Source organism: Teleopsis dalmanni, chromosome 1, assembly GCF_002237135.1.
Source record: "Teleopsis dalmanni isolate 2A chromosome 1, ASM223713v2, whole genome shotgun sequence".
NCBI lineage: Eukaryota > Metazoa > Arthropoda > Insecta > Diptera > Diopsidae > Teleopsis > Teleopsis dalmanni.
In genome coordinates, this window is record NC_051846.1 from 116559442 (window position 1) to 116580034 (window position 20593).

Here is a 20593-nt window from a genome sequence, read left to right on the forward strand (position 1 = left end):
AACTGATTCCTAACTCCGAATTCGATTCATCTGCATTATTTACATTTTCTGCACTAAAATCTTGAGCGTTCAAAAATGCGGACGTCGAAGGTAAATCAAGTGTGCTTATAGAATTACATTTAAAGTCTGAATTCTCATCTGCGTTGTCATTCAAATATTCCTCATTCCATTCGCCTGCAATTAAAAAAATTAAAGTTCGGTAACAAGATATTTACTTGTATGATAAATTACCATTTAGGTGTGCAATATCTAGACTATCGCCCCGTTATTTTCAAGAACTGATGATGATCTTGTGTCAAGTATTTCGCACATCAATGGATGGTATTCCATGCAACTGTTACCTCTACAATTATTATGTTTTTTTTTATTTCAGAGTATTGTCTTTTTAATACCTGCCACTTTTGTTTTATTTGCTGTACAGTTCTGTACCAGCCACTGATGTCCATTTTTTGGCGAACAATTTCATAAATTGTATCCTTTCTATATTTTTTTGCTCTCTAACAATGCCGTCTAATTATTTGTTTTTCTGCAAATATTTTCTTTTTATTTCCCATTTTTTCTTTATATTTTTAGTTATTTGGTTATTGTTATTTGTAACGAAATTGAAATTATTTGTACCTATTTACTGTTAACAACTGCAATTCAAACCTTAAACTGCTTTTAAGGTGTTTGCGCAATGCTTAAAAGTGATATTTCTTACTAAAAGTAATTTTAAACTACTTTTAGTAAGCTAAAAGTGCTTTTAAGCAAAATTCAATTTAGGGCGTTTACGCGATCTTAAAATCGATTTTTAGAGCCTTAAAACCCATTGACAGAAGTAAACTATAAATCGTTGACGCAGTATCGATTACACTTCGCAGCTTAACACGTTCCGGTTTGGAAGTACCAGGAAGATCAAAAAGTGCTGATATGTTTTCCATGAAAATGAGTGTTGGATTGTCGTACCTATCCTTCAATCTATTTAATGTCTTTGAGTAATTTTCATTTGTGACTTGAAAAGCGTTAACAGTTTCTAACGCTTGGCCATGCAGACAAGTCAGCAAATAATTAAATTTTTCCAGATTAGATAAGATTGATTTCCGATCAATAATTTGCGAAAACGACGTTATAAAAAATTTGAATTCGGAATATTTTCCATTAAATGAAGGTAGTTGTAGCGCTGGAGTAATGCAATGCTTTTAATGTATGTAATGCTATGTATGTTTTTGGTTATTAATTTATATAAAAGAAAATATCTATATTAGAATGGTAATGGTTAGCATTTTTATCTTATATATTTTAATAAATCAAGTTATTCATGTATTTTAATTTATTAGTAAATGAAATGTTCATATGATTTGAACGGTTACTGAAATTTCGCAATATTTCCAGTGAACATTTACAATACATTAATTTTTGAATTTAGCCGCACTAAAACAGAAGACGTAAAATTTTTTGCGAGTAAAACCTAACTCTGAAAATTTTAAGAGCATTGTTGTTGCTTCACGTTTTCTTACGTAAGTTGCGAGTATTTTTCTGCTACTCTGAAAGAAATTACTGTTAATATAACAAAAACAAATTTGTACACATCAGTTGGTATTATAATTAAAATTTGAAATTTAGAAGCAGATACTTTTCGATAAAATTGTTTTACCATTGTGGAATTTAAATTAAAATTAAATTAAAATAACATTAGTTTGTTGCTTAATTAGATAATGGAGTACTTAATAAGAAATGTGATTTTTTTCTGAATATTTTCATGGAATATTTTACGCTGCAAAAGAAAATGTTTGCGAAATTCTACAAACTCAATCACCATATCTGATGCGCGTCTGAAATTTAAATAATATTGAAATCTGATATTTAAATAACATCGAAAGCAATGTATTATAATCATATATTTAGTCCACTGTTTGACTTGCAATTCAATTCATTTTCGCTACAATTTCAAGTCAGAAAAATAAAATATGTATTAATAACTAACAAAAATAATTGGTCAATTTGTATAAAAAATAATATTTTTACTTTTAGCGACAATAAAATCAAATTAAGAACATTTTTAGTCGATTTTAGAGATACTTGGCGATTGCCAACTTAGCAGAATACGAAATTTGGAGATTTAGCGTTTTATTCGGAGCAATCAGTTGTTTTTGAAAGTAAGAAAATTAGCGAAAAGAAATTAAGCGTAATGAGTTAGCAGAAAATGTAGTCGCTAAAATGTCGCTAAATCTTAGCGATAGCGATTAGTGGAATCGGCTTTGAGGTGAAATTTGTTAGCCTTAAGGAAAGGCGCAACCTACAAGAAAAACAACCGAAGCCATAAATATTGATGAATAAATATGAATAAATGTAATAAAGAGTGAACTTACTTAGCACGCCAAAAAAAAAAATTACTCCGTAACTTTCGGTGTTTTCTAAGTGAAACACATAAAAAGTGATATTAAACTCATTTCAAATAATCGAGATAATAATCAATATGCCGCATATGATAATAGCGTGTGGAATTCATCACAATTTTGTGGAGATATCTAAACAATGTTATAATTTCTCATGGGATGTAGAAAGAATCCACGGCGAAACCTGAACATATGTACAATCAACAAAATTCGTCTTCCGGACATCTTATGCAAGATCATATATGGGCGTACTTGGCGAGAAAATTTCCATTTCTACATAAATATAAAGTGACCATTACGGTAAAGTTAAATTTTCAAATAGAGAATAAAAAATAAACAATTTAATTAATTTAGATTCTGGGATACAATTATGCTTTTGATTGCACTTTCAATTGTCTTATTGCTACTGCGCATCAAATTTTCATTATGCGTACGCTGCTCTTCCAATATTTTGGTTTCCCATTCATGCTGTTTTACAGCTTCCTCACTAAAAAATTTTTCCTGCTGGCTAATCATACTTTTCCATTCGCGAGACCAACTTTCATGAAAGCTGGACAACGCCTTTGCTCGAATTGGCGATGTAGTGGACGTCGAAGGCAAGAAATTTATTAGTGAAACTGATTCCTAACTCCGAATTCGTTTCATCTGCATTATTTACATTTTCTGCACTAAAATCTTGAGCTTTCAAAAATGCGGACGTCGAAGAAAATCAAGTGTGCTTATAGAATTACATTTAAAGTCTGCATTCTGCTCATCTGCGTTGTCATTCAAATATTCTTCATTCGATTCGCCTGCAATTAAAAAAATTTAAAGTTCGGTAACAAGATATTTACTTGTTCAATATCGCACCCGTTATTTTCAAGAACTGATGATAATCTTGTGTCAAGTATTTCGCACATCAATGGATGGTATTCCATGCAACTGTTACTACTACAATTACTATTTTTTTTTAATTTCAGAGTATTGTCTTCTTAATACCTGCCACTTTTGTTTTATTTGCTGTACACTTCTGTACCAGCCACCGATTTCCATTTCTTGACGAACAATTTCATAAATTGTGTCCTTTCTATATTTTTTGATCTCCAACAATGCCGTCTAATTATTTGTTTTTCTGCAAATTTTTTCTTTTTATTTCCCATTTTTTCTTTATATTTTTAGTTATTTGGTTATTGTTATTTGTAACGAAATTGAAATTATTTGTACCTATTTACTGTTAACAACTGCAATTCAAACCTTAAACTGCTTTTAAGGTGTTTGCGCAATGCTTAAAAGTGATATTTCTTACTAAAAGTAATTTTAAACTACTTTTAGTAAGCTAAAAGTGCTTTTAAGCAAAATTCAATTTAGGGCGTTTACGCGATCTTAAAATCGATTTTTAGAGCCTTAAAACCCATTGACAGAAGTAAACTATAAATCGTTGACGCAGTATCGATTACACTTCGCAGCTTAACACGTTCCGGTTTGGAAGTACCAGGAAGATCAAAAAGTGCTGATATGTTTTCCATGAAAATGAGTGTTGGATTGTCGTACCTATCCTTCAATCTATTTAATGTCTTTGAGTAATTTTCATTTGTGACTTGAAAAGCGTTAACAGTTTCTAACGCTTGGCCATGCAGACAAGTCAGCAAATAATTAAATTTTTCCAGATTAGATAAGATTGATTTCCGATCAATAATTTGCGAAAACGACGTTATAAAAAATTTGAATTCGGAATATTTTCCATTAAATGAAGGTAGTTGTAGCGCTGGTAATTTCGGTGTTAATTGGTGTATAGTTATGTTACCATCTGATATTGACGTGTTGTGGAACTCGTCTCCCAGCTGCAACTAAATGGTCACCTTTGCATTAATGTAAAGCTCCTCTAAATATGATCAACAATTATCCTCTTCATTTCCTTCATTCCTTGCGGATTCGATATAATTTTTAATGCATGTGATGCTTTTTTTAGTGTTGGCTCTTTGTGTTTAAGTTCTTCTGCCATTATGATGTAAAAATATAATGCAGAAGATAAATGCACCAATTACAGCAACAAATTGATAGGTAAGTGATAAACAGCAACAGCAATAAAAATCGACGTAAATTCTGCATGCAGCGACAGCACTGAAAATTAAAGATGATCGCAGTAGCAGCAACAGCATATGATGTCAAATCAAATGCAGCCTGCAGCGACAGATTAACTACAAAGAACCGTAGAACGAACGGCAGCACCAAAGTAACAAAACGGCGAACACGGCCCGAAAATGAGAATGTTCGAATTTTTATTATTAAATATACAACACATATATTTAGTTCAAAGTTTTTTATAAAATTATATCACTTCAAAATACGCACTTTGTCAAATATATATCGATCCCCACATTGGGCGCCAAAAATGTGCCGAGAAGAGTTTTTCTTTATAGAAAAACAACTAGCAGCGAAAAAGAGATCAAGGAAACAGACAAGAAGTTTCTTAATGCGAATTTTGATCAAGACTGGCCTTTTTTATTGTATTAATTTGCATTTGTGCAACAGTATTGCTAATGATACAAAAGTTTCATTATTTATGGTAATTATTTATTTTATGTCACTGAAAGTGTATTGTTACCCAACACATAGGTTTAATAAACATTCAACAACTAAACAGTCACTGTTTTCATTTTTGTTTATCAACAAACAAAATACATCACAAGCAGCTCTTCGTTAGTTTTTTTATTATTTTAAATAAAAAAAAAAGGTTACTGCATTAATGAAATTGTATTAATATATTTTTATTAAAAATTCTACAATGGGCCTTTTCTTTTGTAAGCATGTCGCAAAAGAACAAATAAAATTTGTACTACTTTCGATTGCAACTCTGGACAAAATAAAAATTTTGTTGTGCTTATATGTGCAAAACACGTAATAAAATTTAAAGTCAAAATTTCGAAAATAACATAAGACATGATAAGCATGTGTGGTCGTTGCACTATTCCAACCTAAATTTCAGAAGTTACATTTAACTTTTAGAAAATTAATTATTAAAAGAGTAGACGTGAAAATTGCCCAACAGCTGGTACTGCGGCCAGAAGAGACCTATTGTACCAGTTTCACTATTGATTAAACAAAGCCCTTAAAGCTTTGTGAATAAAGTCTAGAACTAAATCTAGAGAAGAGTTCTTAATCTGTTCTGGTGACAGAAATTCTTTATGAAACAGGTTTCTTCTGGGCGTTATTAAAGCTGGACAGTCACAAAGAATGTGCATGGTCATTTCCTCATCTTCGAGGCATAATCTGCATTCCGAGTTAGCAGATAATTGTAGTTTATGAAGGTGATATTTCAGACCATAATGAAACCCGTTATCAACCTTAAATTACATTTTGAGAATTTAAGAATTTCTTTGTAGGAGTACGGTGTTATCAGTGCTTTGCTTTTTCTGAGTCCTGGAAAGTTTACCCAGTACTCCAGCCGCATATAATTTCCCATTTCCTTGATAATCTGTTTTGTACTGGCCCAGTTTATTCCACAAAATGGTTGAGGGCCTATAAAAGCAGTTTTTGACGCAGTTCTGGCTAGTTCATCAGCTTTTTCATTTCCCAAAACTCCTCTGTGGCCCGGAACCCAGTAAAGGCTTACTTTATTCCGAACTACAAGTGATAGCAGAAGCTCGTAACACTTAAGGACCTGTTTTGATTAGAAAATCCAAGAAGAAAGAGCTTTAAGAGCAGCCTGGCTGTCAGAGTAAATAACAATTTTCGAGCCAGATTTTTCGAGATTTTTTGATTAAATTGGATCTTACGCATTAGTTGATTGCGTGGATTTCAGTTTGGAAGACACTCGGCCATGTGCCCATTGCCTCCGAAATGCTGGTGTTGGATCCATATACACCAGCGCCAGTGCCTTCATCCATCTTTGATCCATCTGTGTACCAAATCAAACTTTTTGGGTTAACCTGTTTGCCTCCATTCTCCCACGTTGAACGTGATGGTGGGTGTACCTCAAATTTTTTGCCAAAACGATGGAGTTCTGTTGTATAGTCTCCATCGCATTGAGAAATTTTATGTACTCCAAATGTTTTTAATATTGTTGTATGACCATAGTCAAGACAACCCTTGTTTTAGTCGAAGCGCACTAAGCGCAGCCGTAGATTGAATGTGTATGTACAGAGGTGTCAATCCAAGTATAGCCTCAAGTGCTGCAGTTGGACTTGTCCTCATAGCACCAGTCATTAAGAGACACGCTAATCTCTGGAGCTTCATGCAAACAGCAATAGATCCAGCCTGTGTGACCTTTTGCCACCAAACCAGGCAACCATATGTCATGATAGGACGTACTACTGCCTGATATATCCAAAATATAATCTTTGGGTTTAGGCCCCAAGTTTTACCTATACAGGACCGTGTTGTCCATAAAGCCCTTAATGCTTTGTTATATAGTTTATTTAAGTGCGAACTCCATCTAGGACCATCTAGGACAACGTACGGGACCTATGTCTAGTATACGTTTGAGTGTGAAAGGCACAACAACAGTTTTAACCGGATTTATGGAGAGACCCTCACCTTCGCACCACGCTAAAATACGTCGAAGGTGTCTTAAAAAGATCTCTGATAGACTGCTACCATGCTTTCCAGATATTATTATGACTAGATCGTCTGCATACCCAATGGCGTCACAACCAATATTCTCCAATAAGATTAAAAGTTCATCAACAACCACTGTCCAGAGCAAAGGAGACAGTACTCCACCCTGTGGGCAACCTTTTGCGGCCTCAACAGCTACAGATGTTCTACCTAAGGTTGATGTAATTTTTCTGTTTTGAAGCATCGCCTCAATCCAGGAAATAACATTAAAATCAACATTTCTGTTAGTTAAGGCATTCGAGATCAAGCCATAACTCTTATTGTCGAACGCTCCTTCAATATCCAGAAATGCACAAAGCGCAATTTCTTTGTTTTTGTGGGCCTTTTCAATTTTTCTGACCAAGTTATGTAAGGCCAATTCGGTAGATTTTCCTTTGGAATAAGCGAATTGAGTTTTGTGAAGAGGTTGACTTTTAGACAATTCTGTACGAATATAGATATCTATGAGTCTTTCCATAGTTTTTAGGAGGAAGGATGAGAGACTAATCGGTCTATACGATTAAGCGTCATCACTTGGTCTATTACCATTTTTTGGTGTAAATACCACTTTTACTTCTCTCCAAGTTTCAGGTATATGTTTCAGCATAGGCTTACCCTAAAAAGCACCTTTAGAGGATTGATAAGAACGTCTATGCCATTTTGTATAAGTGCCGGGAAGATACCATCACTTCCTGGTGATTTGAAGGGACTGAAAGAATTAACTGCCCATCTGATTTTATTAATGTCAAAAATGGTACCAGATACCGACCTTAATCGATTGTCTGGTTGTTCATAACTTGACGTGCGCCTATGTATGGATGCATCACATAAGATCGATCCTCGAAAGTGCACATGTAGTAAATGTTGTAAAGTTTCCCTGCCATTTGCTGTGTAGAGACCATCACTCTTTTTCAATAGACCAATGTCATTTGAAAGAGACTTTCTCACCACTTTATGAAGGCGAGCAATTTGCGGAGTGTTGTCAACACTGTCACAGAAAGTTTTCCATGATTTCCGTTTAGATTTTCTAATCTCATTTGTTTACACATTTAATTATTATTGTTGTAAAATTGTATTATTATTATTATTGTACAATATCAAGATTTACACATTTAATTAGTATAAATATATTTATCTATATGTAAAACAATTATTGTAAAATTTGAACATATATGCTGATGTTAGCAATATCCAAACTTTGGCTTTCCTTTGCATTATTTAATTTGGTAAAATGCAGTGGCACTGAACTTGAATATTTGCATTATATTTTTTGTTAAGTGCAGTGGCACTGAACTTTGAATATGTAACATATATCAAGGCCAGTGCATTGGCATTAATTCTTGGTTGCTAGACACAACAAAGAATTTGGTTGCATAATATATGCTGAGCTTGCACTTTGGGCAAGAAAACGGTAAAGGAAAAGAATAAAATTTAGATATTGTTATTGTAATAATTTGTAATAATTTAGTATTTAAGGCAAAATTTAATTTAATAAAAATCAAATTGAAATCAATATTCGATCTCTTTAATTCAAAATTTTAGAGTTTCAGTTCAAGTGCTCGAAACTCAGCTTTTCAATCAGGAGTTACAGTTTAAGTGCTGTCAACTCATTTTCTTAAGTGTTATTTCATTAACATTTAATTTGATGCTGACACCAAAGCCTCAAGGATGTTTTATAGTCTACCCACATCGTTTCGCTAAATTAAAAAGTTTCCTAACCTTCCTGCGCATTTCTTCGAGGCTGTTGTTCCACCATGGCACATCCTGTCTGGATGTACGTGGTTCAACCTTACATGCATCTTCATAACAGAGTTTATTTGATCTGCTGCTAATTCAAGTTCATTAATATGATTGATTGAATTCAGTAATTGATCCTCCTTACTAGCTAAGGATAGTCTAAAGATTTCCCTGTTGATACACTTACGTGCAGCTGGCTAATTTTTATGTAAAATCTGGCCCGGCAGTTCAAAAAGAATATGTTGGTGATCAGATAAAGAAACCTCCTTTGAGACCCTCCAATTAACAACATAATTGGAGATAAATTGACTAGAAAGAGTAAGGTCAAGAACCTCTCTTCTCTTGGCATTAATAAAAGTGGGTTCAGAACGATTGTTCAATATGCTGATGTTATTACTACTAAAGTATTCTAAAAGCATTTGCTCTCTTCTATTTATGTTAGTACTACCCCATAAGGTATGGCGTCGCAACCAATTATAAATTGTAAATTGTTAGATTTGCAATAACTTACCAAGCTTGTGACTGGTACCACGTGCTCGACTTTCTGTCTCTCCGTCCTTGTGATCTGGATTTTGTTTGGAACCTTTTGTTCCACAGGCCGTTGTTCTGGCTGCCGCTCCTTTGTCATACTGTTAACTTTAAACAGTAGCTTGACATGGCTGAAGCGATATGCTATTCTACCTCGACTCTGGACCAGTGAGTTCCAAAATGCATCGTCGACAGCAAAGACGATGTGGAGCGGTGAATCTTCTGCGGTCCGCTGTAATACTTTCCTGTTCTGGGCCTCAATTGTGGCAAGAACCTTGGTGTTTTCAAAATCGCAACTGTGTGAAAAGTATCCTCGCACCAGGTGTGTTTTTGGGAAGTTCAACTCTTCAACCATTTTGGCGCCCAGTTTAGCTTTTGTTGCAATAGCTGCCGCATTTTTACGGACCCATTCAGCCGTTTGGTTATTTGTGCACACCACCATGAGCCATCCCGTGCGAAGGAAACAACCTTCAAATTCTGGTTTAACCTCGTCTGACGCCAACTCTATGGCAGTCTCAATTATGGCCTCCTGTAGCTGTGCAATCTGTTCCCTGTTTAGGGGGCACTTAGCCAAATCAAAAGGAACAAATCCTAATTTGATCCCCTTGGCGTGACTGGCTACTTGGCTGAAAGAGGGTTTACTCGATCCCTGAATCGAGGTGTTCTGCTTTGGTTTCTTACTAGCTGGCATGACCATGTCGTCAGATAAAGCCCTTTTAGCTGGCGCACGAGTTGAAAGTTTAGACACCATGTCTAGGGCCAAATCCCTAGAGTGTCCCTGGCTCATGTAAGCCTTTAATCTCCTCTTCTGCATTGAGTTCAGTTTTACAAAACCCTTCTGGTCATGTAAACTGATCCCTTTCTTACAAACATTGACAACAGTAGCACCTGACTGTTCAGAACAGAGACTGACTCCATCAATGTCAATAGAGGCAGCATCAGACTCTTCAGTTTCTGTGCTGCTAGCATCAGTATACTGTGGAAAAACAACATTTTCCACAGCGTGTATATTTTTGCAGATGTGCCCAACAGCACCATCTACAAAAGGTTCACTGACCTGTGACACAACAGTCGACTGGTCGTTGTTAATTCCCTGCCCGACAGCAGTAGTAGCGATAAGGGTAGCATCATCCCCTTTAGTTTGTTTATTAGATGTATCCATATGATATCCCACGAGTATTAGGGAAGTATAAAGTCGCCATCGGCAGAGCCCCTTTACCGACAGAAGGCAAATTGAAAGCGGAGGTCGCCTGGTATCCGCAGTTCGCTATTGAGGTCATCACTAGCCCCGTGACCAAGTTCCTACAGGCATAGCTGTTCTACCGTAGATTTTGGGGTTGTTCGGGTCTCATTCATACATTCACACATACTACACCATACATCCTTATATAAAAATTTTAGACTAGGGACAAAAACTATAGATTGTTTCATATCTTCAATCAAACCCAGGGTGTTTTCCTTCACCCCGCCTAGTTGCTGGCGACCACAAAACCAGCAGAGACATGACCTAACTGCTTTGGGGTCATCGATCCTACAAACAACTAAACTTCCATTAAAGGCCGATCGATTGACTGACGAACTTAATGAGTAGCACCAAAATGCACAGACTCATCTGCTCCCCGAGACGCTAAGATGTTATAGTAGCCATTCGGACCACGTCAGTTAGTCTACATAAAGTTACTACTACTTTTACACATGAAATTACTACTACTACTACTACATAAAATAACACAAACACAACTACGTGAAAACATATACTACATGACAACACAAAACTACCTAAAATAGATCTTGGTTGTACACCTCGTTCTAGAAACGATAAAAATTCACAGTCATATGACAAATGCCAGGTGATTGCGAATATTCGTATTTATAGTCCGAGTTGTAGCTAAGCCCCTACAAAACGTCAAGGTGCCTACCATGTAGAGGACTTTTAGAAAATAGTACATGACGTATAATTGTAATACGTTAGAAGAGTATTTATTTGTAAAATATATGTAATTGTAAAAATAATATAATTTATGGGAGTAACCAGTGCATTGATTGGTTACTTAAATTAAATAGAAGTAAATAATAATTGTTTAGTAAATAAGCTAGAATAAGTATAAATACCCATAATTTTTACAATAAAGACAGATTCAATTTAACTTAATACAAGGTTATGTCTTTTTTTTGAATCGTGTTCTATGCGGCATTTAGATGCTGAAAGAACAATAAGCGACTGAAGAGCTTAGCAATACTTTCCTCTATACTGATAGGTCGTTTCCTTACGCTGGTCGATAGGCGATCATTGAATCCTTTCAGGACTCAGACATCAATTGATGATATTACAGCACGGATATGCGTACATAACATAACATAATAATAACATAAGATAACATCCCGTACAACCATAACAGTAGTCTCGGCATTTTCGGATGCCTATACAAGGGCATATTTCTTCCTGCCTTATTTTAAAAAAAAGAAACGAAATAATATCGAAGAAAAATCTGAGTCTTCAAAATCCTGTACTAATCCAGGATAAAAAAAAATATAATAAATTTGTTTACACGGCTGAACACATTTTGTGGACCTCTCCTTGAACCACCGATGATAAAAACAGATATTATCTCTTTTAGCACGTGATGATCGCCCTTTTCCTGTCATTGCTTCTTCCTCTTTTGCCCAACTGAATGATCAAATTATTTACCATGGCTTTTAACTCGTCAATTTCTTTCTTCATCTCATTCGGTTCATTTCTTTGCACTACACAAACCGTTTCTGTTTCCTGTACCTCAAATACCTTATCAGCCACCTTGGTCCACTGTGCAGAATCACCTTCGACTGCAGCTACGATTGTTCTAACTCTCACTGGCAGTCGCTATAACCACAATGACTTCAGTACGTCATCACCCATTGAACTGCCAGCCATTTCCTTCATTTTCTTCAGCAATTGCGTTGGATTCATGTCGCCTAGCTCCAATTCTGTCAACAATTTACGCAGCCTTTTGTGCTACGATTCTGTGAATTCATTTATTAACCGTTTCTTCAACGTCTCATATTTCAACACCTTCGGTGGATCCCTAATCACATCAGCTATGCACTCCAGATATTTCAGCTCTAAACCTGCTACTACATGGTCGAACTTTGTATCATCTCTCGTTATTCCCGCATTCCTGAACTGCGCCTCCATTTGCAGAAAAAAATGGTCCGGGTGCTCTCTTGAAAACATTATCGACTTTATTGACACCCGGTATACCTCCTTGTCAGTGCGGCTTTCTCCTTCTGCCGGAAAAAATTCTTCTTCCTCACGGTTAGTCATCTTGCTTGTTTAGTCGGGCTTGATAAAAACTGACAACTCCTTTTTTGTGTCTGGGTCATCAATGTTGTGCTTGCAATAACAAGATAGTTTTTTATTATTTAAAAAAACATTATTTATTACTACACAAAACTTTTATTGTTTTTCTTCTAACCAGTCTCTAAACAAAAACTAATTTTAATAAATATTTTTATAAAGAGGTTTTCGAACAGAAGTGAAACAACAACAAAAATTTATTTTTTAAATTATTTTAATTAATTGAATTTTTGGCTGACCATACAGCTGTTTAAAGTATTGCCAAATACCCTTCATCAGTGGTCTTGGAAATAATTCTTATATTTAATTATTCGTAAATAATTATTTTTGAGACTGCAAGTACCAGGAATTGAACTCGGGTCCTGCCAAATATGAAGCTCAGAATCAGCGCACCTTAACCAACTGATCCAAAGCCGTACTTGACTTTTTATGTTCGCATATTTTTGCTGGAGTTTTGTTACTTTTGCTATGAAAGTTTTTATTAACAATTTTACTTGCTGTATTTATATATTAGAACGAAATCATAAACCAGCTGTAGAATAATTGAATTAATTAATTAATTATATTTTTTATTTTTAATTGTTAAATTTCAAAAATATTCTATTCGTAGAGGCATTATTTGTTACATGATTTGTTCTTTCTTATGTATAGAACCTAATCTAGGAATGTAATGCTGAGAAAGTCATGCTAATGTTACTCCACTAGTCGCACGGGCGAGAACCAATATTTATTGGCGAGAACCATATTTTTGTGAATAAGTTGTAATTTAACGTTAAGTTTTCCAGACGGAAGTTACTATTATATTATAAATATTTTTAAATAAAATATTTTCAAATCTCAAAAATCTGATAAATTTCGCCTACTTTGTTATTTGTCACCACAAACTTATTTTTTAACAAACTTCATATTTTTCAGATAACTTTGGTGCTGTTCGGGTGAGTGCCTTACTGTAGCGTCTATATGTGTGGTGGTGTTGGATACCTTTCTGACAGTTAGACACCGTTGGTGTACGCGTGTGATCATTTATGTAGGATAATTACATAATTAAATGTGCATAAATTAATCTAAATATAACATAAACATATATAAGTTAAGTGAAATACGTGTTTTCGTTTTTATGTGAGAAATCACAGTGTTTTTTCTTTATTTTTTTATTCTTAAAAAACTACCTTACCATTTTAGCGTATGCATTCCATGCTATAAAAATTACTGGGTTGCACTCAACATGGTGCCACCCGATTCTAATAATCAAATTTTGTTTAATCTGTTAAGCAGATAAAATAATGTTATAAGTAATTAAGTATGAGTTAATTATAAGTAATAGTACTTATACACATAGGGTGTGTTAACTTATATAATTTTGTGAATTTTTTTCGGTTCCTTGATTACGTTCCGCTAACCTACAAAAACGAAGGCGACCACATCAAGGTCACGAACGGCAGATACCACAACAAACAAGGCAACTCTACTTGTTCTGTGGTCATGGATTTTAGTGTACGTGTATGAACGTTTAATTTAGAAGGTTATCTAATTAAACGTGATCCCGGTGTGTTGGCAGGATGAAAATACCACCTCAGTAGGTCTCTGCTTTTCGTAAAAGACGACTAAAAGAAAAAATTCACAGGTCAGAGTAGAGTATCTACGATTTATGGTAAAACGTAGGGACGCACAGGTTAAAGTAGCTAGCTACGATTCCTGATAAGTTGAGCTCTTTGCTAGCAGGCTAAGTGTAAACACCAGGGAGTTAGGCGGGTATTTACGCATTTATGGTCAAGTCCTACTAAGTTGCTCAGCTTTTGGGAAGTGCAACTATCTACCAGGTCAACTGTGAAATGATAAGTACGGTCATATAAATACGGACTCATCTCGATTTAGCCAAGCATATCCGTCTGAATAAGAAAAAGGAAAAAAGAAGCAAAGAAGAAAAAGCTAAAAGGCTGCAAAAGCCAATAAATCGGTTGAACAAATAGCAAATACTCATAAGGGTGGTTACCCTGAAGCTCCGACAGTCTGACCTTCGGCCAGATACTAAGCGAACGGCTGATACACTAACAGAGTTGTGCAACGAGAGGATAATATTTATCATTGCCTATGACTCTACCATAAGCGAGAATAGTGTTCTCAGCTGGCTGCAGAAGCAAAGCAGCTGTGTTAAAGACACTTTGAAATGGAGGATCACTAACTTCAGCAAGTTTGGAGATGCAGGCAGTGCTGGAGTCATGCTCACATAATGGTGCCCTAAAGAAGAGGCTGAGTTGATTAAAACCACAGGGGGCAGGCTCAACTGTCAACTTTTTTGATCACGAGGTACATATACAAATAAAATAAAATAAGTAAACCTTTTATCACGAACTTCACTTAGAACAATGGGTTAAATTTCATTGGAGTGAATGTTAGGTGCTTTCTTAAGAAAGTGGCTAGTTGAACTGTGGGAGAAAAATCTTATTATCTTATTATTATTGATTAAATAAAATTTACTAAAAATATGAGTCAAGCATCATCTTATTTCTTTACTATTTGGGTCGTGGTCATTTAGTGTTGAGACTTCTTCTGGTTGTTGTCGTTCAAAAATCTGCTGTGGTCTAGACCGCGCATCCAGTCTTTGTTCAATGCATCATTTTTTTCATTTAGAAAGTTATGCAGAGCACAACACGTTCGTATAATGTAGGTTGTGTTTTTTATTTTGTTATCTATACCCTTACCTACTCTGCGAAATATAGGAGTCATTAATTCGTCCAGGATAACCGCAACCGATGTAAAGGAAATGGTATCTGTAACCATGTATGCATGTTTACATGTTTATTTATAATAACTTTGTTTATTTTATACATAAAATTAATATAATACTTGCCTAAAATCGACCAGAGCAAACAGAACCGTCTCGAATACCACCCTTTGTAGTTTTAGTCATCTGCTTACAATTAAAATGTAAACAAACAAAAGCTCTAAAACTAGAACTTTTTGACACATAAAAGCTTTTTCCCATTCCTTAAATAACTTGTGATAATGTAAACGACCAAAAGCTCAATGTTACTATATGGCTTACTAAGTACGTAGTGGAAACATAGTATTAGCAATAGAAATTTGTCTACCGTTCTATCATTGATAGACAACCCATAATGGGCACTATTATTATTGTCACAATGTACATTATTAAATAAAGTTTACAAAATGTTTATTTTACTAAATTCACTAAATATTCGACGCGTAATTTTATAACTTTTTTTTATAACTATACGCTTTGCAACATTTTTCAATTTGGTTTAATGATACTCTAGGGGTATTCCCTCTCTCTTGCAAACTCATTGCAAGGAGCACGAAATGCAAGAATGCTATACAAAAACTGCAACACTGCGAGAACACCTCTATTGCAGAATTGCATCATCAAAATGAATCAGCTGTTTTTGCAGCCGTATCACATTGAGCAAAGAAAAATAAAAGTATAACAATGCCGCAAACAAGTGAAATACAAAAATGTATAGATTTTTTTATTGAAAATAGTGCTTTTAATATTCTGATTGAAGGTATTAACATGTTGTTAACCCATTTTCCGCCGCTACAAGAAATTGTTGAGATATTTAAGTGATTTTTTTGTGTAATCTATTTAGAAACTAAATATTGTTTTTTCAAACTTTTAAGGTCGTAGAGCTTTCCGTTTCCCAGAAAATGACTGGTGAGAATTCTTACCAACGGCGGATAGCGTAGTCATACACTAACAGTTTTTAGCAAATAAATTAGTTTGAAAAAACCCTGTCAATCTTTGTTAAATAAAGGTAGAATCGAATCTTTTGCCTTTAAAGAAAATAATTAAGGTTTAATTAAAAAATTATTTTTATTTGTAATTATGAGCTTTATATTTTGAAAAACACTTAGGGTGAATATGTACGTCACATTTCATGCACTTATATGGCGTATGGGTATGACACTCAGCACAACGTCTTAGTTTCGCATCTGGATTTCTAATTATTAAGTGTTTTTACCCCTTGCATTGATCCGATAGCTGGATATCCCATTATCAGCCATATCGACTCCACCCATGTATGAATTGTAATTTTTTATAACGATGGGTTGATTGATATGAACAAATTTGTGTTCTTTTCGATTGTAACGTCGAGTTTTTCCTAATGGGTTTATTAATTCAAAATTTGTAACAACTGTAACAGTTGCATTGCCCTGCCAAGTAACAACTGTAGTAACTGTAGTCAAATTCACCTAAGAATTCACAATTATTATAAATATAAAATTATAAGTTATGTAGTGAAAATATATCCTTTTTCATTTCACTTTTTATCTTGAGATTTGGTAATCTATTGCGACGTGCTGTTCCCGTGGCTAAAAATTTCTTTTTATTCGGAATACAAAATAAGTAATGTGAACTAAAAAATTGTCAAAAAATACTAAATGATGTTGTGGGTTCTCAACATTTTTAAGTAATTCGAGCACAACATGTGCACCCAAACCCAACTTCTTATCGTAGGGTTGTGAGGCTCCTGCATATGGAATAGTGTTAAATATATAACCATCACTTGATGCTAATGCCCATATTTTAAACCCGAAACGAATTGGCTTAGACCGAACAAACATTTTACAAGAATGTCTTCCAAAATAAGGCACCATTTGCTCATCAATTGAAATATGCTCCTCAAAAATACCAAACTGCATAAATTTCTTATTCATCAGATTGATAAGTGGTATGACTTCTGCAAAACGGTCCATCGAATTCAGTGTTTCATTATTGGCTAAATGTATATACTTTTTAATAGTTCGAAATTGAGCTCGTGAAAATGCTTGTTGAACAATTGGAACACCTAAGTCACTTTTGTTGCTCCAATATAATTCTACTTGAGGAACAGTATGATACCCTGTTAGTAACAGAAAACCAATAAACCGTACTATATTGGTTTTGTTGCAGACATCTGAGCCAACATTATTTTGATGTGCGTATATGTTTGTTTGTTCAACTATATAATTAATAACTTCGTCGTCCAAAAAAAGTTCCACATATTCCACCACATTTTTGCCACCTACAAAAATGAAGATAATCTTAAAAATAACAACCGAGACATAAAAAATTCACAAAAACTTACTGAGTTTAGCAATAAGCTCATTTTGTTTTTCAAATAAAGCAGTTGCATTGTGATGATTTCTAAACTTTGTGATCTTAGTTTTTTTCCACTTTGGCTTTTGAAAGCTTGAGATAGTCTGTTTCGTTGCAGTATCTAACAGTGGAGCAGCGAAGTCATTTAGTGACGTGTATTCTACTTCGACTTCACCAGCGATTTCGCACAACGCATCCAAATCGACGCCAGTAATAATATTGTCATCAATTTGTTCTTCATCGTTTTGATTATCAACTGCTGGTGGTGGTATATAAACAATATTTTCAATGGAATTTAAATTTAATTCGCTTTCTTCATCGTCGTCACTTTGTTCCAAAAATGTGTGAACATTTTCCATTCGCATAAGTTCGAACACCAAACCCATCATTGCTTAAGCATAAAAAGTATTTATATAGGTGTAGCGACTTTATATTTACATATATTACCAAGAACTATACATATATGAAAAATTTAAAGTTTTAACTTTATGTTTAAAAAGCTTAATAAAAGGAATTTGATAAATTCATAAGAATTTGTATTGGTTTAAAAAAAAATATATATATTCAATTAATAAATTAATTTCTAAATTATTAAATATGTAAATAGAAATTCTAAATAATATAATTATGCACTAAAAGTTATTATATGTCAGTTCGACATTTAAGTATTGTCAGTTAAAGTACTGGTAACATAAGAATTCTTACCGCCCGGCGGAAAATGGGTTAATGTAGTTTTTACTACTGTATAGTTTCTATATATTAGAAACTATACCGGTAGTCACCTTGCTAGGTAGTCACCTTGTCGTGGTGTAGGGGCTTATTGTGGACTGAAGCATGTCATATGGAAGTCATGACATGATGATTTTTCATGTGACATGATTCAGCACACAAACTAAGAACTGCCGCCAACGCACAGGTTGAAAGTAGGTATCTACGATTCCTGATCAGTCGTTGAGGCTAGCTAGTGGACTTTAATGGACACTTGCTAATTGGTCAGTCCTATAGGAAAGTGCGGCTATCTATCAGACCAATGACTCGCCTTCAGTACGGTCATGTCTCTGCTGTTTGTGGGTCGCCGATAGTCGGGCGGGGGAGAAGGAAAACTCCCTAGGGCAGGGTCTGTACATATTCTAGGCTCCCAAGGCTAGGTCTTGATAGACTGGAATATGAACATACCTATTGCCCCAAACAAACCCCCTAAACTCACAGTGGAACAGCTATGCTGGTGAACTTGCTTGACAGGGTAGAGTCAAGCTTAATAGCGAACTCCGTACCAGGTCTGGCAAACCTACGGTTTCAATTTGTCCTTCCCATGGGGGCGCTCATGGGTGACCAACCTGCACGGTTTATTTAAACTTACTTTGTATGGAACCTAATAACATTTTCAATTCTATGGACTGCACACCTTTAAATGTGCAAAATATGGCTTTACACAGCCAAAACTTATCACTGAACGAGGGGGCACCTGGTACCATCGTCAGTGAACAAATGGACCACGACTTGTTGGAGAGGGCACCTGGTCCTCTACCCGACAAGCCGGAGGAAATGGACATTCCACTTAGCCAAGAGTCGGCTGGGATGTCTATCTCCTCGGAACAGGAGAGAGATCTTCTGGAGCCTGGTCTAACTAAAAAGACTCAAACGAGGGTGAAGCTATCCGGCGCTGGACGCAAAAGGTTGAAGGCTTTACTTGCCAAGGGCATCCCGCTGGAAACAGCAAGGTCCTTGGCAGTAAAGCCGGCCACTGCGAGTAACGAAGGGCAGGCAACACCAAAAAGATCCCGATCGGACAGCTCTACACCAACATCAAGCTCAAAACCGACAAAGCGGATTGCACTACAGGGCAAGAAAGTTGATAATAAATTAACAGTGCCTGCAACTGCTTTGCCGATTTTCAGTAGGATGAAGGAAGTAGAGACCTCACACGGGGGCAAACCTGGTCCCAGTAAAGAGGTGGCGACGGTATCTGTGGGGCAGGCTGAACACAGTACTTCTTCCGAAGACCATTGTTCAAAGCCTACCCTAGCAGAGACTGTTCGCTCTAAGAAGATCGGTATACTACCGCACAATTTCCCAGAGGGCATTTGGTCCAATGAGGAAATTGGCAAGGTGCAGAAATGCATCCTCGACAAGATGTACGAAACTTGTCGAGCTCCTGGGGTGAAGCCTCATTTCGCCGGTTACAGTCTAAAGCCCGGATGGTTTGCCATTAACTGTCTGGACGACGAGACTGTAACTTGGTCTAAAGAGACAATCCCAGCCTTGAAGCCGTGGGAAGGAGCCCAGCTGAAGGTAGTGGACGAGGCAGAAGTGCCAAAGTCTGAAATCTATGTTGGCTACTTCCCAGGCTCAGCTTCCTGGCAAAGCGACCGTATTCTGGGACAAATTGAGTGCCAAAATTCGGGCATGCGTGTCAGGGACTGGCGGGTACTCCACAGGCTCAATAAAGGCGACATCGTCGAGATGGCGATTGCACTGGATCCTATGTCGTCCGAAATGGTCGGAAAGCTGGGCAATAAAGTCTTCTATGGACTTAGCAGTGCCGTGCTGAGACCAAGACATAAAGGAAACAGAGCAAAGGAAGTGGTTGAAGATGAGCGACCAACAACATCTGCGGCTTGTGCTCAGTCAAGCAACCAGAAGCCGAAAACGGGTCTCAATTCCGGGAGACCACCCTTGAGAGGGGGCAGAATCCGTGCCCAAGGCCGAAAACCTTCCGCTCTCTCTGGTCGTCTGAGGAAATGGGAAAGAAAAGACCCGGAGGCCGCGGAATTGCTGCGCGGTACAAAGGGCGGCAAGGTCCGCAAGGGCCAGTCTGGGATATAATGTCCCGGACTCCGCCACATCCGCAAAACTCTTGGAGGCAACTTCATTGCCTCCAAATCAACCTCCACCGGGCTATAGCAGCTTCATACAGGCTCAGTGCCCTGGTGGAACAACACTGTC

The 20593-nt window shown here is 36.1% G+C and overlaps 1 protein-coding gene across 1 annotated transcript; it reads right to left on the reverse strand.

The window, feature by feature from the left end:
- Positions 1-16515: 16515 nt before the first annotated feature.
- LOC119665666 (piggyBac transposable element-derived protein 3-like) lies at positions 16516-18036 on the reverse strand. The gene is made up of 3 exons (XM_038074894.1): positions 17637-18036; positions 16948-17573; positions 16516-16761 (listed from the first exon to the last, which is right to left on the reverse strand). The coding sequence occupies exons 1-3, from the start codon at positions 18034-18036 to the stop codon at positions 16516-16518; spliced, it is 1272 nt and encodes a 423-aa protein (XP_037930822.1).
- Between the last annotated feature and the right edge of the window lie 2557 nt (positions 18037-20593).